Source organism: Chrysemys picta, chromosome 2 (assembly GCF_011386835.1).
Source record: "Chrysemys picta bellii isolate R12L10 chromosome 2, ASM1138683v2, whole genome shotgun sequence".
Classification (NCBI taxonomy): domain Eukaryota; kingdom Metazoa; phylum Chordata; order Testudines; family Emydidae; genus Chrysemys; species Chrysemys picta.
In genome coordinates, this window is record NC_088792.1 from 245,287,624 (window position 1) to 245,312,351 (window position 24,728).

A 24,728-nucleotide genomic window follows, 5' to 3' on the forward strand; every position below is an offset into this window, starting at 1 on the left:
ATTCATCCTCTTGCTCACCACCAGCCTATACTGTGCATCGTTGACTTGGCACCCTTCTTGGCAGTCTCAGCATAGGCCCAGGATTGAATAGGCATAGAGTGTGACCTCTTACCTCTAGATCAGTGGTTCCCAAACATATTCCGCCGCTTGTGCATGGAAAGCCCCAGGCGGGCCGGGCCGGTTTGTGTACTTGCCACATCCACAGGTTCGGCCAATCGCGGCTTCCACTGGCCGCTACAGGCCAATGGGAGCTGCTGGAAGCGGCACGGGCCAAGGGACGTACTGGCCGCCGCTTCCAGCAGCTCCCATTGGCCTGGAGCAGCGAACCGCAGCCACTGGGAGCCGCGATAGGCCGAACCTGCGGATGCAGCAGGTACACAAACCGGCCTGGCCCGCCAGGGGCTTTCCCTGCACAAGTGGCGGAACAAGTTTGGGAACCACTGCTCTAGATCCTTCAGGTCAGGGAAAAAACGGACTCAGCTTGTCAGTCAGTTGTATCTTTTCTGTTAATAAATGGAAGACTTCAGAATTGTTCATTCAGCATATTTCACCAGCAATAAAATTCACTTTTTTTCTTTTGTAATATTGTTTCTACTTATCTTACTGCTTTTTATCTTGTAAAAAGTCTTTTATTATACTCTTTTTATAGTATTTGCTTTAAATAAACAATTAAAATTTCATGGCCAAAAAGCACTTTACCACATTTAAAGCCATTACACATGGGGATTAAATAACATAAAGAGAGAAATATGGAAATATAGTTCTTATCTGAAATCTCAGCAACTTTAGTACATGAAAGTGGAGTACTTTTGCTGCCTCACTACCCATTTCCCTTGCCAGGAAATTAATAAATATATTAAACAGGATTGAGTACAGAACCTTGAGGCACTCCACTGTTAATCTTTGTCATGATGAAAATTAACCATCTACTCTATGCTTTGTCTCCTAGACAGTTTTTGATCCATTAAAATGTTGCCTCTCCTACTACTTTTTTAGTTGACTCTTGTATGGGACCTTATCAAAGGCCTTTTGTAAGTGTAAATAAATTATGTTGACTGGTTCTCTGTCCACCACTTTGACTCAGTCAAAGAATTCTAATAGACTAGTGAGACGTAATTTTTCTTTGTAGAAATAATACTGGTTAGACCCTGTCATATCATGCTCTTCGGGGGGGGGGGGGTATTTTTAATTATTATTTCAATCAATTTTTCAGATACAGATGTAGGACATACTGGTCTATAATTCCCCTAGCGCATTTGCCACCCTCCAATCCTCTAGAACAGTGGGTGTTTTAAATGAGAATATGCATATTTGTGTTAACAGCTCATTTTCTTCACACTTAACTCTTTCAGAACTCTTGGATGTAACTCATCTGGCCCTGATGATTTATTACTTTTTAAAATATGCATTTATTTCAGTACCTCCTCTTCTGACATCATTCTCAGAGAGTAACTCACTTTTACCAGAAAAGAGCAGGTTCAGGATAGGAAGCTCTCCAACATTCTCTTCAGTGAACTGATGCAAAGAAATCATTTAGCTTCTCAGCAATATCCTATCTTCCTCAATGGCTCGCTTTAAGCCATTGTGATCCACTTTCACAGGCTTCCTATTTTTGCTATACAGTACTTAAAGAATCTTTTGTTGTTTGTTTTTACACCTTTTGCTGTTTACTCCTCAAAATCCTTCTTATTGCCCTCTTGTGGCTTGCTATGATTTCTGTTGCTGTTTATTGGCTTCGCTAGGTTCAGATTTCCAAATTTAGAAGGATATCTGTTTGGCTTGAATAGCCTCTTAAACTTTCCCATTTAGTAATATTAGTTTACTCCTGGGCTACTGAAACTCTATTTTTTGTTTCTTTGTTTCTTTGTTTTTTAAGTATTTTACTTTATTTAATTTTAACTTCAGGGCCTTTTTTGAGTGACCTCCTTTTATTGAAATCTCCTTTCTAAAGTTTGATGTCACTGTGTCACTTTTGGGTATGCTCCTTGGATGTTGAATCTAATTATTATGTGGCTCAGAATACTGTCACTTCTTGAATTAACTCGATAACTAGCTGCTCCAAAAAAAACAATCACTGAAGTGTCAAGAAATTGTTTCTCTAGGCTTTCTCTTGTTGTGTCATTTGACTGGTTGATATGTGGGTAGTTGGAAATGCCTCATTATCACTGTGTTAGATTTTGTTGCCTATCTGGTCTCTCATAACAGGTATATTCAATTTCCTTTTCTTGATCTAGAGGCTGGTAGTATAGCTGTACTAATATGTTTACACCTTGGGATTTGTACCCTACAGAATGGATACATAGTGAGTGGCCCTCTCTTTTTTAATTCTCTAGATTTTATGGAATCCTTTAGCTACAACACTCCTCCAACACATCTTTGGCCTAGCCTGGCATTCACGTATACTTTGTAACCAAGTATTACAGTATCCTGTTATTTTTTGTCATGCCACCAAGTTTCCATAATGCTTATTATATCAAGGTCTGTCCATTGCAATGTATTCTAGTTCACCTATACTTCACAATAGGGTGGGACTCCTTCTTGATCCTTGCAAGTACATTTACAGTGTTTGACTTGAAAGGAAGGAGTAGAGCCACTGAAAAATGATTCAATTAACCCTTATTCTAACATACAGGGCTTGTCTACTCTTGAAACCCTACAGCGAGGCCTTGGCTACACTGGCGCTGTACAGCGCTGCAACTTGCTGCGCTCAGGGGTGTGAAAACGCCCTCCCCCCCCGAGTGCAGCGAGTACAGCGCTGTAAAGCACCAGTGTACTCAGAGCCTGCAGCACTGCACGCTCGCTCGCAGCACTGCAAGCTATTCCCCTCGGAGAGGTGGAGTACTTACAGTGCTGCGAGACCGCTCTCGCAGCGCTGGCGGCACGACTACACTCGCGCTTCACAGCGCTGCCACGGCAGCGCTGGGAAGTCCGGAGTGTAGCCAAGTCCTGGCACTGTAGCACTTCAGTTTAGACACTACCTGTGCTGACATTCTGCCATCAGCATAGGTAATCCATCTCTCCGAGGTGCAGTAATCAGGTCAATGGAAGAATTCTTCCATCAATCTGGTGCTATCTACACAGGGATTTAGGTTGGCTTAACTACATTGTTCAGGGGAGTGTATTTTTCACACCTGAATTATGTAGTTGGGTTGATCTAATTTTCTAGTGTAGTCAATGGTATCAAATATAGGTGACATATATAAAGGAACAAGTGTGGATACCTTATCTTCTTCTGTGATTAGATCAGCAAATGCACTTTCTTTAACATACCCAGACTGAATAGGGTCAAGGAGATTTGAGAATCCCAGATTCTAAAAAAAATTATTTGCCACAGTTATCTTTCTCAATAACTGATGTGATACAGGTAAAAAGTTGGCAAGATTGAGGACCCCTGACAACTTGCATGCCCTCAGGGAGGCACGGATAGTCTCCTGTGAGAACTGACCCAATGTTTTCTTACTGCCTACTCAAGTTTAATATGAGAGATACAAGATAGGTGAGAATATTTTTTTACTGGAAGTAGACGAGCTCTGTGTAAGCTCAAAAGCTTGTCTCTCTCATCAACAGAAGTTGGTCCAATAAAAGATATTACCTCCCCCATCTTCTCTCTCTCATATTCTGGAACCAACAAGGCTGCCACAACACTATGCACCAGTCCTGCAGGACGATCAATTGGCTTTCTTGTCAGCAAATTCTGCCCCTTAAAATGGATGGGAGCAAGAGACTGTACTAAGTCTGTCTGGATGAAATCAGTAGAGCCCTGCAAATCTGCGGACATCCGCTTTATAGCCATGTACCATGTTTGCGGATCAGATACAGATATAGATTTTGTATCCGTGTTGGGCTCTAGAAATCAGCTACTCAGAGGGAAAGGAGGCATGGGAGGCCACTTTGGCTGTCCCACCAAAATATCTCCTGCTGCGGTGGTGGAAGGAGAACAGGTCACCGCAGGCTGAGGCCTTGGCTACACTTGCACATGTACAGCGCTGTGAGTTAAACCTGACTTCGTGCAGCTGAGTAGAGAAAGCAATGCAGTCTGTCCACACTGAGAGCTGCCCAGCGCACTGTCATGGCCACATTTGCGGCAATTGCAGCACTATTGGGAGCGGTGCATTATGGGCAGCTATCCCACAGAGCACCTCTTCCCATTCTGGCGCCGTGGGTTGTCGGAAGGGGGCGTAGGTGTGGGGCATTCTGGGTCCTGTCCCAACGCCCCGTGATGCATCGCTTCGCATCCCAGAAATCTCTTTGTTTCCATCCACCTTTGGCGCCATCTTTCAACGGTTTCTGTGCAGCACAATCTGTCTGCGGGAAATGGAGCCCGAACTGCTGAGGTGTATGCCGACGAGCCTCACCAGCACGTCCCGTTTGGCTGTTGAACTATTCCTTAAGATCCAAAGTGAGAGTGAGGAGTCCGACGATGCTATCGAGCCGTGTAACGCGTATGACACGAAATTGCTTGTGGCATTCACGGACATGCTCAGCACCGTGGAACGCCGCTTTTGGGCTCGGGAAACAAGCACCGAGTGGTGGGATCACATCGTTATGGAAGTCTGGGATGACGAGCAGTGGCTGCAGAACTTTCGGATGGGAAAAGCCACTTTCATTGGACTGTGTGAGGAGCTCGCCCCCACCCTGCGGCGCAAGGACACGAGATTGAGAGCTGCCATGCCAGTGGAGAAGCGGGTGGCTATTGCAATCTGGAAGCTGGCAACTCCAGACAGCTACTGGTCGGTCGCAAACCAGTTTGGAGTGGGAAAGTCGACCGTTGGAATCTTGTTGATGCAAGTTTGCAAGGCCATTAATCGCATCCTACTTAGAAGAACCGTGACTCTGGGTAACGTGCAGGAAATAGTGGATGGCTTTGCACAAATGGGGTTCCCTAACTGTGGAAGGGCGATAAATGGGACGCACATTCCTATTCTGGCACCACCCCACCTAGGCTCCGAGTACGTTAATCGGAAGGGGTATTTCTCTATGGTTCTCCAGGCGCTTGTGGATCACCGTGGGCGTTTCATTGACATTAACACAGGCTGGCCTGGAAAGGTGCATGATGCACGCATCTTTCAGAACACTTGGCTGTTCAGGAAGATGCAGGCCAGGACTTTTTTCCCAGAGCGGAAGATCACGGTAGGGGAAGTTGAAATGCCCATTGTGATCCTTGGAGATCCCGCTTACCCATTAATGCCGTGGCTCATGAAACCCTACACAGGGAGCCTTGACAGCAGCAAGGAACAGTTCAACTACAGGCTGAGACGGTGCCGAATGACTGTAGAGTGTGCCTTTGGCCGTTTAAAGGCCCGCTGGCAATCTCTGTATGGGAAGCTGGACTTGGCCGAAAACAGCATTCCCGCGGTTATATCTGTGCCCTCCATAATATTTGTGAAGGGAGGGGGTGAAAGCTTCACTCAGGAATGGACCTCTGAGGTTCAACACCTGGAGGCTGAATTTGCACAGCCAGAGAGCAGGGCTATTACAGGGGCCCAGCACGGGGCTGCAAGGATTAGGGATGCCTTGAGGGAGCAATTTGAGGCTGAAAACCAGCAGTGATATCTGGTGCCCTGCACGGGAGTGAAGTGCAGTAGTTCCAATCTTTAGGAATCAGTGTTTGCTAAGCAGACAAGCAGACTTGCCGTGCCTGTTTATTTCCTGTGCTAAGGAGTCTTTTACTTTATGCAATGATAAAGAATGTTTTCAAAGCCAAAAAATCCATATATTGAAAAGAAAAAAAATTATTTATTGAAAAGAAACAAGGGGGTGGAGTGGGGAAACGGTACAATCACAGATTCGTGTATGTCCTGTCTGGTGTGCTGTGCAGTGAGTGCTGCACTTCAGGATAGCTATACTGCATGGTGATGGGGGTTGAGTGCAGAGGGTAAGGGTCGTGGTTTTCAGGGCTGGGTGGTGAAGATACTGGTGTTGGAGGCAGCGGGCGGCATGAAGAACATGGAAATTGGGGAAAGTGGGTTGGAGGTGACAGTGGGGCACAATGGAAAGAGTTTTGGAACAAGGGCTGTTGGGGGGGTGGCGTTTGCGTTTGCGGTACTGCTCCTCTTTCTGCATGGCGACGAGCTCCTGGATAGCGTCTGCTTGGCGCTCCAGGATGCTTATGAGCCGATCCGTGCTTTGCTGCCGGTGCTTTGCCGCCGGTGCGCTGCATTTTCCTGGCGGATCCTGCTTTCTCTCTCCCTCCAGTTCTGTGCTTTCTCATTCTCTTTAATAGATTGCCGCATCACTTCTTGCAGCATGTCTTCTTTGCTTTTTTGCGGTCTCTTCCTGAGTCTTTGCAGTCTCTGAGCAGGCGATAAGAGGAACGGCTGAGGTCTCAAGGTTGATGCAGCTGTATAGGCAAAATGCATCATTTAACAGAGGCAGCATTGTTTATACCAGAGTAATGATTTTCCCCACACTTAAGGAGTAGAAAACACACAGGGTCTACACAATAGCATAATTTTCCCGTCCGAAACAGAGCACACACATCCCACGGGAGCCTCAAAATGGTGACTAAGGGGGACTGATTGTTTCAGGGCTGCACTGTCCTCTGGGTTTCTGTGCCTTGGGGAGAGCCAACAGCTTCAGGGGGCACCTACACTGAACACTGTCCCAACATTTTCCACAGGAGTTCGTCCTGAACTATATCTCGCTGCTGAGGGTGACCTGGGAAGCAAGGGAGGGTCTTCTACTGCAATGCGGCTTCCACCCTGGCCCACATGCAGCTTGCCTGTGTGCAGCAATGGTCCCCCCGCCCCTCGCGGCACAGTGGCGCAGACACGTTAGCCTGGCTGGGACAAGGACCACAGTGGCTCTCCCGATAAACCTGCGCAAGCGCATTGCACACGTTCTGGATGAGACATTCAAGGAGATTACCGAGGCCGATCCGTGATGTGATAAACCACATCAATCCACTATTCCGCATCTAGGCATGCATGCCTAACCCTCCTCTCCCAAAGAGCCCGCACCGAAAAAATTCCTTCCCGAAAAAAACCCCCGCTTACCGGGAACCTGCTCTTGTTTGTCCTCCACCAAGCACCGGCCGCTGCGACTGGCTACCTTCCTCCTGGCTCAAGAAGAGCTCCTGGCTGCATGGGTCCAGGGATTCCGGGGTGTCTTCATCCGGCCCACCACCATCACTCCCGTTTTCCTCCTTCTTCTCCTCCTCCTCCCTTCCCCCCGCACCGGCTCTGAAGTGTCCATGGTGGTGCTCTGAGTGGAGGTGGGGTTAACCCCAAGTATCGCATCCAGCTCTTTGTAGAATCGGCATGTCGCGGGGGGGGGGGCACCCGAGCAGCCGTTTGCATCGCGGGCTTTGCGGTAGGCATGCCGCAGCTCCTTCACTTTAATCCTGCAGTGCAGGGCGTCCTGGTCATGGCCCCTTTCCATCATGTCCTTTGATACCTTCCCGAAGATATTGTAATTTCTACGGCTGGAGCGCAGCTGGGACTGTACAGCTTCCTCCCCTCAAACACTGATGAGGTCCAGCAATTCGCCATTGCTCCATGCTGGGGCTCGCTTGGCACGTGGAAGCATGGTCACCTGGAAAGATTCGCTGATAGCACTCCACACCACGCCGGGCTGAGCAAACAGGAAGGGGATTTTTAAAATTCCCGGGGAATGTAAAGGGTGGGTCACATGGTTGGTTACCCGAGGCCAGGGCAGTAGAGTTTGAACTGATGACCAGAGTGGCTAGAACAGGCATTGTGGGATACTGCCAAATAATTCTGGAGGCCATTCACAGCGCATTGGGTGGCCACACTGGCGCCGCAGCGGCAGCGCAATACTCGCTATTTCTCTCGGAGAGGTGGAGTACATGCAGCGCTGCAACCATGGAGATGCAGCGCTGCAAATGCCTTGCCAGTGTGGACGGGGAGTGAGTTACAGCGCTGGGGGCAGCTTTACAGTGCTGCAACTCGCAAGTGTAGCCAAGGCCTGAGCCTCAGCCTGTGCCTGTATTAGAGAACTTGTGTCTGTGTGTAGACAGGGTTGGGAGTGGACAGACAGGCGGACACGAGGCTGATCCAGTCTGCGTCAGGCTCCTGCTAGCTACTTGGGCACCGCTGGCGCTTAAATGGGTAACATTTCACCAATAAATAATAATTATCGGTGACGGGTGAAAAAGGGTGTGCGCCCCAGTGCCTGCGATCCCTGCTGCCCTCGCACAGGCCCAAGCCTGACCCCGTCTCCGCTAAGCCGCTGGGGGGTGGAGGGGGTTTCAGGTGAGTGAGGCGCGCGCAGCCCCAGCGAGGGGAAGCGCCTCCCCACCGCCCTAGAGCGAGCACGCGACTCTCCCTCCTTTCCGCCCCGCGCAGGAGTCAGGAGACCAGAGGGGGCGGGGCCAGGGCTGAGCTCAAGCCCCGCCCCTTCCGCGTGCGCCCACGGTCCCAGGAGGAGGCCCTCACTCCAGTAGTTCGGCGGAGGCCGAGGGTGCGGCAGCGTTGCGGCCATGGCGGTCCGTGCAGGGTGCCGGTGCGGCCAGTGGGCTGGTGTGGCCGCGCGTTTCCCTCCCACGTCGCGGGTAAGGCGCCCCCCTCCCCGCCCCTGCGGAGCTCCCGGCCGGCCGGCCGGGGAGTCGCTGCTTCCCTCCCTTCCTCTCCCGTGTCACTCCCGCGTCTCCACCCGAGCACAGCGTGTCACTTCCCCCCTCGCACCCTCAGGCCGCCCCCCCGGCCCGGGCGCAGCGTGTCACACCCGCCCCGCACCCACGAGCCGCCCCCCCGGCCCGGGCGCAGCGTGTCACACCCGCCCCGCACCCTCGGGCCGCCCCCCCCCGGCCCGGGCACAGCGTGTCACTTGCCCCCGCACCCACGGGCCGACCCCCCGGCCCGGGCGCAGCGTGTCTCACACACCCACACCCACAGGCTATCCTTGTGGCCAGTGCACAGTGTGTCTCACACACACACCCCCGCACCCACAGGCTGTCCCTATGGCCAGGGCACAGCATGTCACACACGCACCCACAGGCTGCCCTTGTGGCCAGGGCACAGCATGTCACACCCCACACCCACAGGCTGCCCCCATGGCCCGGGGCACAGTGTATCACTCTACTCCCACAGGCTGCTCCCATGGCCCGGGGCACAGCATGTCTTTCCCCCGCACCCACAGGCTGCCCTCATAGCCAGGGCACAGCGTGTCACACACACCCTGCACCCACAGGCTGCCCCTATGGCCAGGGCACAGCATGTCACACCCCACATCCACAGGCTGCCCCCATTTCCCGAGTACAGTGTGTAACGCCTTCTCCGCTGGCACACACATCCTACCCCCATGGCTAGGCAACAGTGTATCCTTGCTGTCTTCTGGCACACACATGCTGCCATTGTGGCTGTGGCATGGGGTAACCCATCCCCATCTTCCATTCTCCTTCCCCACAGGGCACACTGTGTAACTGTATCCCAGGAACCAGCATAACCCAACTCATCTCCCCTCTCTCTGGATGCAGTGCTAACCCTTGCTCCATTTTCCCCTTAAAACACAGTAACCTCCAGCATTTCCAGTCCCACCAAATGTTTAAAATAATCATGAGATTTGCTTATAATAATGAAATTTTAAAAAATAAATAAGTTTTGGTTTCTTTTTATTTGCCTCTTGGTTTCTTAGCCTTTAGGATGCACTTGCTTAATTGTTTCATGTTTTTCTCTGCCACCTTGAGGGCTAGAAATTTAGTTTTTAATTAAAGTTGGGATTCTCATGTAATGTCTTGATTTCAATAGCTGCTAGGGCTTTAGAAAAAATGCCAACAGATATGTGATAAAATTGTGAGAGTTTACAATACTGGAAACACACTCCATTTCTCTCCTCTCTCCTCCAGGAACACAGTGAAAGCCCTCCATTTCCTTCTCTACCAACCCAATATAATTTCCTTAGGCAGAGTCACCTTCACCTCACCATACATACATGGTGTAATTTTTATCCCCCTCCTCCCAAGCAGTCAGTGGAACCTTCCATTCTCTTCCAATAAATATTGCTGGTGCACAGCAAGCCTTTTACCAACCTTTGGTCTTGTGAGCAGTACTGTTCAATACAGTTTAACTAAAATAGCTTACATTTTACAGTCCGAGCAACAAAATAGATTGGTCTGTTTACTTATGGTACTTTTGCAGACCATGTTTTGGAAGAGTTTTGTCCAGATGCAGCACTTACTGTTCAGAAAAGACTTGCTGTGTTATTCCTACAAGTGGGGGTAACATTATGATTTCTCTGCCCTCCTCCTTCAGTTACCTAGCTTATTTTTAGCTTGTCCTGGGCATGTTTTCAGCTTAGTTTGATTTTTAACCCATGTTTACATGTGGTTATTTGTACTGGGGTAGCTGACTGATGTAATTGCACACTGGTGGAAACCGCTTAATGTAGACAACATTGCATTCACCCATGTAAAAAGTGACTTGTATCAGCCCAGTTTCAAACTGAGGAAAACTGCACTATCTGCATGCAAATTATGGTTTATACAATTGCAGCGTATCTACACTAGTGGCTGGCACCCGTGTCCCAATATAGAACTGAGTATTAGATTTTTTCAGCCTAAAACCATTGTGGTTTGTGACAATTCCCAGTACTGACTCCTCTGAATAACTTTGCTGCTCTTGTCCTATAATGAGCCTGTTCTGTTCTCCTACTCCTAGAAATCAGCTGTATGTTTGTCTTTTACTAATACATATTTTTTGCTGCTGTGTTCAGTCCTTTACTCTTTTGACTCTAATTTGTTTCTAGTTTTGTGTTTTTTTTTAATTGGATTTTTTTCTTTAATATGCCACAGTTAGAATTCCAGTGTTGTACCTGGGACATTGTGTCCTCCTTTGACTCTCCAAATCAGCTGTCCATTCAGAGGGTCTGTCCTGTAACTTCTCAGCCCCTTCTGTAATGTGCTCAGTATCTTGCTAGATCAGAATAGGCAAGGCCAGCTCTGACACAGGGAAAATATATAGCTGCTCAAGCATCCTGCTCTCTCTTATTTTAGCCGTTTTTTCTTTGTCAGCCTTGCTTGCAAATCTCAGTTGAAGGACCAATCAGATCTCTATAGAACAGTTATATAAAGTGCCTACAAGTCTATGTATCCCCTGAAAACTTTGCACATAGTTTTAAAACCATAAATGTATTACTGCATTTAAATAAAGAAAGAAAAACACGTTTATTATTTTGTGGCAAATGTACGCACCTGATTTGTCACCTTATCAAGCAAATAGTAATTTTACTCTTTCAATGCACTTTACCAGGGTGGATTATTCCTATTTTAAAGACTGTACAGCTGAGATACAGAAATTAAGTTTCTTGCTAATGGTCATATAATGAGTCAATAGCAGGCATGGAATAAAAATCCTGGTCTCCTGATTCCCAGTCTCCTGTTCTAGTCCCTATATGACTGTCTCCCTTAATAACTTCTCTCTCAGATTTTTCTGTGTAACTTTTTGTAATGCTAATTTTGTCTGATTCTCTGTATAGTCATTTAAACTCTTATAGTCCATCTTTGCGTGGTTTAGACCACATAATTTCAAACTACTATTTCATTTATCTTCACACTTCCGCTACATCTTACAGAATTTGTTGTATCACATCCAAATTAATCTGAATATAACGTATAGATGGAGTCCATTAGTTTTTTTCCAAGTAATCAGAGCTTCCTTTGTGCTTCTCGGAAAATCTTCACTATATATTTTATAGCAGAAGTAGAGTGTGTAAACATAAGGAAGGTTTGTAGATGAATTCAGTGAAAACACTGAAGCAGTTATAAGTGGAAATCACCTCAAGCTTATTATTTCCCACATCATCAAACATCATGGTGACTTCTGTGACCTATACATGGCCTTGGACAGCATTTTTAATACCTTGTCTTGTTTAGTGTATAGACTTAATTTAACTTATTTAAATATTTTATTTTTCAAGGTAGTTGGTTTGTGGGGCTAACTGTTCTATAAAGAAGTATAAACTATCAGAGGAGTGAAGTTCTGAAACAGCCTTTCAAGAGGAGCCGTGGGAGCAAAGGACATATTTGGCTTCAAGACTAAGCTTGATAAGTTTATGGAGGGGATGGTATGGTAGGATAGCTTAATTTGGGCAATTAATTGATCTTTTGACTATTAGCGGTAAATATGCCCAATGGCCTATGATGGGATGTTAGATAGGGTGGGATCTGAGTTACTACAGAGAATTCTTTCCTGGGTGTCTGGCTGGTGAGTCTTGCCTACATGCTCAGGTTTTAGCTGATCGCCATATTTGGGGTCGGGAAGGAATTTTCCTCCAGGGCAGATTGGCAGAGGCCCTGGTGGTTTTTCGCCGCCTTCTGCAGTGTGGGGAATGGGTCACTTGCTGGAGGATTCTCTGCACCTTGAAGTCTTTAAACTATGATTTGAGGACTTCAATAGCTCAGACATATTTTAGGGGTTTATTACAGAAATGGATGGGTGAGATTCGGTGGCCTGCATTGTGCAGGAGGTCAAACTAGGCCAGGGATGGGCAACTTTTGGCACGCGGCCCACCAGGGTAAGCCCTTTGGCGGGCTGGGCTGGTTTGTTTACTTGCCGCGTCTGCAGGTTCGGCCGATTGCGGATCCCACTGGCCGCGGTTTGCTGTCCCAGGCCAATGGGGGCTGCGGGAAGTGGTGGCCAGCACATCCCTCGGCCCACACCCCTTCCCGCAGCCCCCGTTGGCATGGAGTGGCAAACCGCGGCCAGTGGGAGCTGCGATCAGCCGAACCTGCGAATGCGGCAGGTAAACAAACCAGCCCGGCCCTCCAGTCCATTGCTGATCCCTGGACTAGATGATCATAATAGTCCCTTCTGATCTTAAAGTCTATTAATCTATGAATAAGTTTGAACTTAATAAATGAGTCTGAAGTAGTGGATTCTCCAAGCCTGCTATGTCGTCTGTCAAAATCCTCACTACTTCTACCTTTGTGTAAATATTATTTACCCAGTGTTTCTTCATTAATATGACCATTCTTGTTTACATTTCACACTCCTTATACCAACTCTTACATTCTCTACCATTTTCTAGTTTCTGATTGTTAGCTACTGCTCCACCATAATAACATTTTATTTTATTTAACTTTTCTGTTCAGTACACGAGAGCTCCAGAACAATTTACAAGCTTGACTGTACATGTGTTTACTGTGATTGCACACAACGTTAAATGGGTGGCACAAAGACAGTTGGTGCTAGCATGCATAAGTAACTACATAAATGTTTAACTGACTGTTTGGACATAAGCAGTTACTGCAATTGTATGTGTGCTTGCGTGGAGGCAGTTCTGAACATTGGGCCCAATAAGACTTGAAAGTCCCATATACATTTGGTTGGGAGCTAAGATTCTAAGCATTAGACATACTTTAATTAAAACCAGTTACTCTTTCCGTTTGGTTGGCAAGCCTAGATGTGGCCAAAGTATATTAAACCCATGTTCTAAATGTGCCCACTCTCCCAGTTTTGTTTTCTCCCAGTCTACTTGCCTTTCATTTTCCCATCTTCACATTTTCTCTGAAATTCCTTTTTAAAATTCAGCTACTCTAGTTTTATTTCGCTTCCTTTCACGGTCAAAATGTCACTTCTTATGTTCTATTTCTAGGGTATATATATTAGATTAGGTTTTGAGCATCTCACTTAGCTTTTTGTAACCAAGATATGTAAAAGAAAATCAGGAAAGTGGTCATTGAAGGCAGTTTGTGAGGTAGAGAGTTTGAGCGTTTTAAAGCTTTGGAGTTCATAAGGAAAGGAAGAAAGAGCTTTGCTAGCATTATTTTTTGAAATAATTTCTTCCAGAAAAAGTTTAAGTGCATCAGGTAAAAATCTGAAAATCTGGTATTCATTAGGAAAAATGTAAAAAATAAGTCTGTATACAGGGCTATTGTGTTACAACTCTGATTACCAGGATTTTGGTGCTTCAGAAAACACATGGTCTGGGAAAATTTTATTGATTCTCAGTTGATTCTGAACAAAATCTTGATTTGAGTTTCTTGAATTTCTCATAATCATCTCTAAAGAGTTCTGTGTTGTTTCATGTATATTACTGAGATGTCTGAGTTTTAGCAGGAATATCTGAAATGAGCAGTTTAATGTAAATATCGAAATACTGTTTTGCTTTCATAGTAGATCTAGCATTGAATCTAATATTGAGCTCCTCCATATTAGGTTAGGTGCCTAGAGTAGGATTACCATATTTCAACAATCAAAAAAGAGGACGGGAGGAGCCCCGCCCCCATCCTGCCCTAGCCCTGCCCCTTCCACTCCCTCCCACTTCCCACCCCCTCAGAACCCCCAACCCTCCCCCCCACTCCTTGTCCCCGTGATTGCCCCCTCCTGGGACCCCTGCCCCTAACTGCCCTCCAGAACCCCACCCCCTACCTAAGCCTCCCTGTGCCTTGTCCCATAACTGCCCCCTCCTGAGACCCCCCCACCTGTACTCTGACTGCCCAAAACCTTACACCCCCAGCCCCCAGACAGCTCCCCCGAACTCCTGACCCATCCAACCCTCCCCCTGCTCCCTGTCTCTTGACTACCCCCACCCCCCAGAACCTCCCTGCCGCTTCTCTGACCCCCGGCCCCCTTACCGTGCTGCAGAGCAACGCGCTCAGCAGCAGGGGGAGGGGAGCAGGGTCGGAGTTCCAGACTGCCGGAGGCCAAGGCGAACGGCCGGCCGGCGATCTGCGAATACAGGGAGGGAGAGGGAGGGAGAGAGAGGAGGGGACTGGTCTCAAGTTGCAGGGGAGAGGAGGGGGAAGTGGAGGAAGGGCTCTGGCTGCTGGAGCCCCGTGCGAGTGGCACGATCCGGCCGGCTGCCCTGTAAACCGCGCACGCTCTGGATGGGGGGAAATCCGGACATTGACAAATTCCCTCCGGACGCTATTTTTAACTCAAAAAAGCTGGACATGTCCGGGGGAATCCGGACGAATGGTAACCCTAGCCTAGAGCTCCACTGGAGTGATGGGATATCTCCTGGCGAAAGAATGAATAGTGTGTATTGTGTTACTCACAAATTTGTGGAGGAGGCCTTTTGATTGTCATCAGATGTTAGTCTTTTCATCTGAATGTAGGCTCTGTGAGGCAAGAATATATAGGATTGGCAATATATTTTTTCTTAGTGTCCTATAATACATAAAAGTTTCTTTCTGGTGGCTGTTTTACTCCACCGTGCTGATGTGTGCACATGCAATGGGAGCACAAAGTATCTAAAGTTAATATATTTTAGTTGACAACTTCTATATAGTGAAAATGGCCCAAACTGACTTCTTAAAATCATATTGGGAGCTTATATTAAAAAGGACCCATTACAAATAAAAAAAAAAGTAACATTAGCAAGAAAATATTATTTTAGATTATTGTTATTAATGTCTTTATAAAAATAAAATACTTTTAATCATTCATGATTTTTTCTTTTTGTTCTATATTCAGAAAATAGAAATAGACCAGTTATTTTCACTTATTAGTGCTTTTACATTAGCCCAATGCTGCACTCTGTGGGTTGTAAAAAAATATGTAGGTGGAAGATGTGGAATGTTCAAATTCAAGCTTACCTATGTTGATAATATTTTAAGCACAATTTCTCAAACATTCCTATTGTACTAGGTTTCATAAAACCTGTTTTATATGAAACCTACAAAACTTGAAACAAACCCATCTGTCTCTCTCCCTTTAAACAGCTGTGTAAAAGTGAACAAAACCAGATCAGAGCTCAGAGGGCTCTAACCAGAAGCAGCAGCCATAGCTCTCCACTTGACTTTTACCAGGTTTTACCCTTCCAGTATGTTTCTTCTGATGAGACATTTTCCAGTGCCTAGTGTTTCAGTACAATGTGCAAATGGACACTGACAAATTATTCTCCTGGGGGAATTCTGCGTCACAGTGCGTGTGCAGAATTCATGTCCTCCGCAGATTTCTTTCCTTCCCCGCAGAAAATTATGACTTCTGACAGGGAAGCAAAGAGAAGAGACACAAGTCATCACGCATCTCTCCCCGGAAGTGCAGGCAGGTTGGTTTGAGCGCCCGGAGCAGCTGATAGCAATGTAAATCGCCCCTGGGATGGAGGGGATGGACTGGGCAGTTTAAATTTTTTGGCACACAATTCCCCAGGAGTAATATTAGAGATAATGGATAAATATTAAGTACATTTGTCTATGGAATAAGAGGGCATAGGTTCACCATTTGTTGTTGAGTGGAATGGGTAAGAGAATAATTAGGTCTGTAATTGGTCTTCCTGAGGTTGAGAAACCACAAAAGTCAGATGAGATAACACTAACGTAATGCTTAGTATGTTGTTGCAAGTGCAGTTACAATTAACCCTTCGTTACATTGTAATATACACTGAAAATGAAGATTTTCCAAGAACATTGTATTCTACATGGGTTTGTGTGCCACACTCCTCATCACAGTAGTATCTGATCACTTTCCAGTGGTGCATTTAGTGATGTAACTACCATCTGCCATGTATTGTGTGTTCTCTCATCTGCTCCCCAGAGGGAGAAATGCATACAGTGGAGAGTCTTATTTTGCTAGGATGTTTTTAATATACATGTTGCTATGTATTTATGTTAGTTGAGGCAAGGTCAAAGAAATGTGAAGTTTGTGATGGTCCTTAGTTCCTGGGGGGAGTTAATTTCACGGTCTCAGTCTGGCCCCCAAGAAAGTTATGTCTTTCACACAAATGAGCTTTATCTTCTTTTTAGAGAGTTCCATTGTGTCAGAGGAGTGAAGTTGTTGACTATGGTCTTCATCTTGGAGATACCCTGGGCCCAAATCATGGAGTGTCTTGAAGATAAGGACTGAAACCTAGAACTTGATTTGAGATTTTAAGGGTAGTACAGGTTTTAATGTATTTGTAGTAGCCTATGTTACTGAGGAGATGTGTTACAGCTTTCTATAGCAGCTGGAGTTTCTGAGCACTGAAGGTTTCGTGCCCAGATATTATGCCTTGCTGTAATCCAACCAAGAGATCCTGAAAGCATGAATAACTAAGGCCAGGTCATTGTCCACCAGAATGGGACACAACCAACTGGAGATGGCAAGAAAGTGTTGTTTGTGGATGCTGCTATGTGAAAGTTTAGTGTCAACAAGCAATCTAAAAGTACTCCTAAACATCAGACTGAATTGAGCAATTGTGGGTATGTACCTTCAACCAAAGGAGACTTCACCATGGCTGAAAACTCTTGAAAATATTTTCTTCTGCCCACTAGCATCACCTCTGCCTTGCTCAGGTTCTGCTTCAGCCAGTTGTTCGCATCCAGGAGCCATCTTGCATCCATCATGGCCATCTTGATGGTAGGGGTGTGGTTATATGTGTATGTGTGTGTTATCAGCATATTGCTGGCACTTAAGTCTGTGTTTTCTGAATAGTTTACTTAGTGGCTGCAGGTAGAAGCTGAAAAGGACCAGATTGAAAATTAATCCTTGTGAGACTTGACAAGTGAGGGGGTTGAGTGGCGGAGTTGCAGTTTCCTATCTCGACTCATTGGATGTGTCCCTCCAAGAAGGATTTAAACTATTTTAGTGCATTACCCTGTACTTCTGTCACCTCTCTCAGGTGAGACAGGAGCATCTTATTGTCAACAATGTTGAATTCTGCAGAGAGGTCCTACAGGATGAGAATAGATGTCTGTCCTATCCATTGACGGGATCAGTGCCACCAAAACAATTTCAGTTCCATGGCCTGGCCTGAATCCAGATTGTGCTGTGTCTAGAATATTAGCTTCAATTAGATGAGGTTGTAGTTGGCCTTTAGCTAGCTTCTCTGTGAGTTTTCTTGGGGGGATGGGAGATTTAACGCTGGGCAGTAGTTGGCTAGAACTGATGTGTCCAGGGTAGGTTTCTTCAGCGTTGGTTGGACTGTTGCGTATTTGAAGTAGGAAGGAAAGATTGCTTTTCTGAATGAGACGTTGGCTTATTTCAGTCAGGGATGGTACCAGTTGCTCTTGACTCTTTCACAAGCCAGGAAGATCATGGGTTGGATTCACAAGTTTCAGGTTGACACTCATACAATATCCAGAACTTCTTGAAGAGTGAAAGTACTGAACTCTAGGAATGCAGGTGGGCTGGTGGTAATAGGTGGAGTGGATCCATGTTGTTTGAGAAGGCTTCCTGAATGTGCGTGATCTTTCCAGCGAGGTAAGATAATAGTTTTTTGGTGTTTGGCTCTGATGCAGGTTGCAGACTCTTAGGATTGAGAAGTGAGTGGTGAGAATGTCGTCAAATGCTTTTGCATAGGATGACATTTTATTATTGTTATCAGATCCTACCTGTGTGGTGCTCTGCTTTCTCCTATGTTGATATCACTCGGCTGCGTGCGTGTGTTCCCTCTGTGTGCGGTCCCAGCTCTGCAGATAGCTGACACAGCAAACCCGACGAGAACCCCCAATGACCACAGACTCTAGTAAGGTACGAAGGCACCTCGGCCAGGTTTATTGCGACCTTGGACACAATTGCAGTTCCCCGTAGATTACTTAGTCTACCGGACATACTACGAGAAAGTGCCTCTTGGCAATGGACCCGGCTCAGTCAGTGGCGGGACTTTCCACTGCCCCCTTGGCCGGACAAAGGCACCACCCCAGGGATACATTCTTATACACAGGTACAAACAAGTTACACATCACTCCTGACGTATTGAGGTGCAACCCCTCTACGTAGCAAGGTACTGCCTCTCACCTTGTACATGTTGGTTTGATCAAAACAACTCTATCCATCATTTTACCCTTTTGCTCCTGACGTTGGGATGGGTCGGCCTGTTCCATGTTATCAGTGGAATGTTCCCGTATGGTATGTCTTGGTACCATGTTTATACTTTAACTTTGCTAGGTGAATATATATTTATGCAACATCAGCCCTTTCCTTGCCAGCTTCTGTGGCAGGGTCTGCCTCTGGCTCACAGCTTAACTTTGCTTTATGTTAGCAAAGTCTTGACCATTACTTTAGTTTGGTTCAGGCCTCAGGCCTCATACTGGGCCTTTATCAGGGCCTTCACTTACCACAGTTATCTTCATGTAAAAGTTCTGGAGGTGGATGACAGTCAGATAGTAAAACTATCTTTGATATGGAAAAAGATTATTGTAGTTTGGTCAATTCATTGTGTATGGGGAAAAAAGAGAAAAATACTTGGCCAAAATGAAACAACTAGTAAATAGCTAACTGAAAAAGCAAAACATTAACTTATATGATTACAAAAACATTTCCACAAGCTCTGCTGTGGAGGAGTTCTAAATTTTGATATTATTTACCAGGCAGACTACAAACTGCCCCAGAATATTTACTTTAGTATATAATCTAGATTTTCATGGTGATAAGTGTGCAGACGTTTTCTGCCACAGACTTTCTTTATAGTATTGAATTCTTTTCTTTGCCTCACGGTGTTCTTTTTTACTTGTTACTTCAATCACCAGATTCACTTCAGGAATATAAGATTTCCTTTTCTTTAAAACAAACTTATAACCAAGTAAAGACACTTTTTCTTCTGGTCAGAACCAGGGTAGATTTAATTTAAATCAAAATGAAATTGATTTAAATCACTAGTCAGGAAGACTTGATTTGATCATGGATTTCTACATAAAAGTGTATTCTTGTTGGTTGTTATAACCTTAATATATATTCTTCACAACTCAGAAATAGATGTAGGTTTCATTTTTAGAAGGTAAATGAAGCAGATATTTCTGAAGTCATTGGGAGGTGAACTATCTCCAATTCAATAGGTTAATCATTAATATTTGGAGGATTTTCTTGCCATGCTTTATTAGGAGGAGAACATCACCAGACAGACATTTAAATTGTTTTATTTAACTAAAACAACAACATTATGTATTCTGGATTTTTTTCTTCAACAGCAAACATACAATATTTTAACAAAACAAGCATTTGAATTTAGTTAAACATTCAAGTTTTTTAAAATCAGGTTTGTTTTTCTTAAAATTGTTTTTAACTAAAATAGTTAAATGAAATATTTAAAAAAATGACCATGTCAGCCAGGTCAACATGAGAAACTTAAAATATTGGCTTCTGCAGCTAACTCGGTCATCTTCACCTTCATTTTCCTGTTTGTTCATAATCTGGAAAAGAAAAAGAAGCTTTCCTGCTTTTTCACGTCCCAAACGATTTCTCAATTTGGAATGAACTAGTCCAAAGGAAGAAAATATTCTTTCTACACCAGCAGAAGAAGCAACTGCTGTTAAAATTGAGATTATCACTTCAACAGTCTCTGAATCCACGTGCTTAAGTGACTTCCACCAATTCACTGGTGTGACTTCCTTTAAAACATCATCAGCAAACATATATTTCTTGAATGGTTCACCCTTAGCTCTGAAGTTTATTATAGTTGGCATTATGGAGGGATGATTGCTGGATGTCCATGCCATAGCCAATTCCTCTTCTTCAGCAGTTAAGGTTTGACCCTGAGAATATTTGAGAATATTTGCAAGAAGATGAGCTGGCGATAGTGCTTGTCCCATTCATTTTTTTTAAATGCTTATAATTTAACTCTGTCACTGCATATTTCTCTTTTTAAGATCTCACTCAGTTCCTTCCGAATTTCAACAGTGTCAGCAATAAAACAGGTATTTCCCTGCATTTTGTTCAAGGCTACAGAAATAGGCTTCAGGATACTCAGCATGTGTTCAACATTTCTCTTAAGCCCGATGTTGAGAACTTTGGCTGTGACAGTGACATCTATTTTTTCACGATTCACAAACTGTCATCAGATTAGGCCAGTTCTTGATATAGTGCTCAAAACAGTCCACTACTGAGTTCCATCGCACCTCTTGTGGGAGAGAGAGCTTGGTTCCTCCCACTTTTTTCAGAGCAGCTGCTGCGAAGTGGTTGTTACAGAAGTATTTTGCAATTTCAACAACTTTAGCCTTTATTTCTGGAACACTGAAGTCTTTGGCTAGGAGGTGCATCAAATGAGCACTGCAACCATATGTTTTTAACTTGGGACTCTCTTCTAAATAATTTCTTCTCATCTTGGATACATTTGTGGCATTGTGTGTGACCAAGCCACGTACTAGACATTTTAATTTTTTTTCAGTTTGTTATAGCTTTTACTGCTACTTCTTGTAAGTATTCTGCTGTGTGTGCGTTTCCTGATGTATCAATTGTTTCTGTAAGGAAGACATTCCCTTTTTCTGTTGTCACACAAGCACATACAACAGAATCATTGTGGACATTGCTTCACCCATCAAGACTCAGGTTAACAATTTCACCCTCTAGACCTTTTGCACACTGCTCAATTTCTCTTTCATACACTTTATCAAGCAATTTGCCTGTGACATCTGCTCTGTTGGGTGGACTGTATTCTGGTCTTCGTGACTGAACCATGTTAATGAAGTCTGGGTTCTCAATCATACAGAAAGGAGAGTTTGTTGCATAAACAAAGCAGGCAATTTTTTCATCAATTACCTCCTTTTGTAATCTGGTTCTTATCAAACACTTATCTGTGGTTGTTTCTGGATGATGAAGATTTTTTTTTTCTTTTTGCTACAGGTGATATACTGTGGCTATGTGACATACATGATGTGACTGAAACACTATCATTGGCAGATAACTCTAAAACTATAGAAAATGATGGTGATCCTGAAGGTGGATAGTCTTCAGAATCCTGTATGTTGAGGGTGGATTCTCCTAAACAAAATAAGTCAATGCAGTTATTTAATTATTATTACCATACTGCTCATTTAGTATTACTCATTGCATTCACTGACACTCAGTACTACTGCAAAGGTGAAATTGTAAAAGGAAGATCTGCCTATTTCAGCTACTTATTTTTTATCACAACTGCATCTAAAATGATAGTACCATAGAGTAACAACTCTATTTTTTGCTCAAACATGAGAATTCAAGAATAGTCCAGAAGGAAGACAGCAGTCCTTAAGAAAGAAATATGAAATAAAAAAGTTATCCAACCTATATATCCTGCATATTCAGACATGTTCCTTTCTTCACTGTAGCTTCCTCCTGAGAAGGAACACTTCTCATGATGTTGTTTCATTCGGGCAACCAGGCCTTGCATTTCTTTGTTACACTGTTTGCATTTTGCACGCATGCCTGTCTGACTCACAGATAGAGGAACTTCTTTAAAATATTCCCAAATTGGGTCTCTTTTATAGCCTGCTGCCATTATAGGTTTTCCCTTCTAGTGAGAGAATGGTATGGTAGATCTCAAATCAATGAAGGATACACTCAGAAAGAACTCAAGACTTCTGGAATATGCTGCTCAAACAGTTTCACTTTTGTTTCTACTGTCTGTCCCTCCCTTCTCACATTTATCTCCAGACTTCTTCTCCTTGTCCAGATCTATTCCGCCCCCAACAATCTTCTATTCATTGAACTTTTTGAAACTTTCACTTTTAACGAGAGGTAAGGGATTGACTTTGTGTACACAAATTTGCAGAGGGACAATAGGGTTGAGGTCTGTTATTTCACACCTCTATATATTTATTTAAGAACATTTTTGCTGTTAACAAGCATGTTATCTCTGGAGACAAATCCACAGTTTGAAAACTACAAAATTAAGCATCTCTGATGGTATCTTCTAGACTGAGCACTGAGTCCCATTGGGTAGATAGAAAGATTAACCTAAATAATCTATACAGAAGCCCCTGGAACTCATAAGATTGGGTCTCTAATCCATGAACTACTGGAATTCATTTACAAAATCTTTCTTAAACATTACATGAATATATTGTCTCATACTATAGAACTAGAATTTATAATCCCTATTCCGTGATGAGATCTCTTTCAGCTATAATGTATCTTAATTAAAACTATCTTTAGATAGGTTTTTCCTCAAAAAGCATTTTATCAAAAAAAAATCTGATTTAAATAAAAACCGATTTTTTTAATTCTTTTTTAAAATCATTGATTTTTACCCACCCTGGTCAGAACCAGTCTTACAGAAAGTCTTGAAAGCATTGCTGCTGAGGCAGGTTACAGCTGTCATCTAACCTCTGACATGGACTATGCGGGACTGCAATTTTAGTTTCCATTGGTAGGTCCAGGAGCAGCCAATGTGGTTCTGCCCCCACTGGCCAGCACCACCCAATTTTGAGGCTAGTCTGAGCCCCTATTGACATTCTTCATGCTCCCCTGTGATAGGGAGATAGCAGGCAACTTACACCACTTCAGCCTCTCATTGATAGTCTTCCTGCCATCTGGGTTACATAAGACTGGCATAACCCTGGGCATGTTTCTGCATTGGAGTAGATAAGGTAGGCTTTAAATTTAGGAGATTATCGTATCTAGGAGTATAGTATAGGGTCTAGCATAATGGGTCCCCAATCCTGATTTGGGACTTCTAAGACTCACTGTAAAGTGGATTCATATTACTGAAGCGCAGTTATAATCATAGTTCATTTTAATTGTTGTTTGTTGGTTACTGAAACATTAAGCATTGCCATGGATAACATAAGATTCAGCACAAGAATTAATTTTCTAGTTTAAACTGTTTTGATTTTCATATTTTAAAAAACTGAGTATTTGAGGGTTTTTAAAAATGTGTTTATTAAAACTAACCAGTTTTAATGTAATTTAATAATGAAAATGATATTTATACAAGAACAAGAACTTAATTTCTTTAATTTTCAGCTAGAAAACTGTGGAAATCTACATAAATGATGACTGACCATCTTCTATGCATTGCCTTAGTGATGATTAATTTTTAAAAATCTACAAGTATTTACAATACATCCTTTGTTATACAAATTACTTGAAAAATATATGTTAAAAGGACATTATTAAGAGTTGCAAAGTCAAACACTCAGAAGTTGGAAATGCCAGAATTAAGGTTGCCTATGCAATCTTGTGTGTATGCATTATGATTAAGGCTACGAGTCAGTCACGGAGGTCACAGATTCCCTGATTTTACATGACCTCTGCAACTTCGGCCCCGGGTGCCAGGGCTCGGGTTGTCGGCGCCAGGGCTTGGGCTTCCATGATTTATTGTTTGTTGCCCGTGTCCAGTCCATGACTTTTACTAAAAATGCACATGACAAAATCTTAGCTTTAATTATGATATGGCCTCCAGTTGCCCCTTCTCCTCAATACTCCCACCCTCACCCCCCCAGATTCCCTATCTCCACTGGCTCCTTACCCCGCTAGTCCCAGTCTCCCCCTACTGTCTCTTCATCTGATCTCAACTCCACCTCCTTCCCCCCACCCCCCCAAGCACTGGTTCTCTGTCTTCTCCCAACCCCATTTCTCTCCTTGGCTCCTTGCCCAACCAGTCCCTAGTCTACATCCGCAGGCAGCCTCCAGTCCTAGTCTCCTGACTCAGGCTCCTTCTTTCAATCTATTCCCACAGCTCTCCTCCATAATTCCTTAGATGTGGTTCTTGTCCCCTCTGCACTTGAATCAGATGGCTTCTTCCTCCATGCCACTTGGGGGCCAACAGGCTGCCTGCTCTCAGTTTCGGTGCCCTGTGGTCCCACCCCAGCTGCTGGAAGCAGCCATTACAGGGGAAGTCCAGCTTTGCTCTGCAGCCTAGGCTGAAGCATGCTCAGTTGCTCGATGGAATTGGTTCATGCACAGTCCAGTCACATGCAGAACCTGTGAGGGGATGGAGCATATTCAATTGTTGTATGGGGCTGGTGCATGTACAGTCTAGTCAAATGTGGGAGCTGTGAAGGGATGGAGCATGCTTATTGAGGATGGAATCTTCAGATATGTTAGTTGTTAAGCTCTAGCAAGTCTTCACTGAGCATGTGTGAACTGTGATTCAGCACATCCCTGACACAAAGGCTGCTCCCCTGCAAAATTTCAAGTCCCTGCCGTAATGTT

At 44.5% G+C, this 24,728-nt stretch overlaps 1 protein-coding gene across 2 annotated transcripts in view; it reads left to right on the forward strand.

Annotated features, from left to right (window-relative positions):
• Window positions 1–24,728, forward strand: part of DECR1 (2,4-dienoyl-CoA reductase 1) — a 46,820-nt gene that overhangs the window by 2,768 nt on the left and 19,324 nt on the right. The window contains exon 1 of one of the 2 annotated variants that reach the window (XM_005299366.5): window positions 8,340–8,512. The exons of the other annotated variant lie outside the window; for it this stretch is intronic. Coding sequence (XP_005299423.2) covers window positions 8,441–8,512 — 72 coding nt within the window. The 5' untranslated portion in view covers window positions 8,340–8,440. Of the gene's footprint in view, window positions 1–8,339; window positions 8,513–24,728 lie in introns of those variants that run through there. 2 annotated transcript variants of the gene reach the window in all.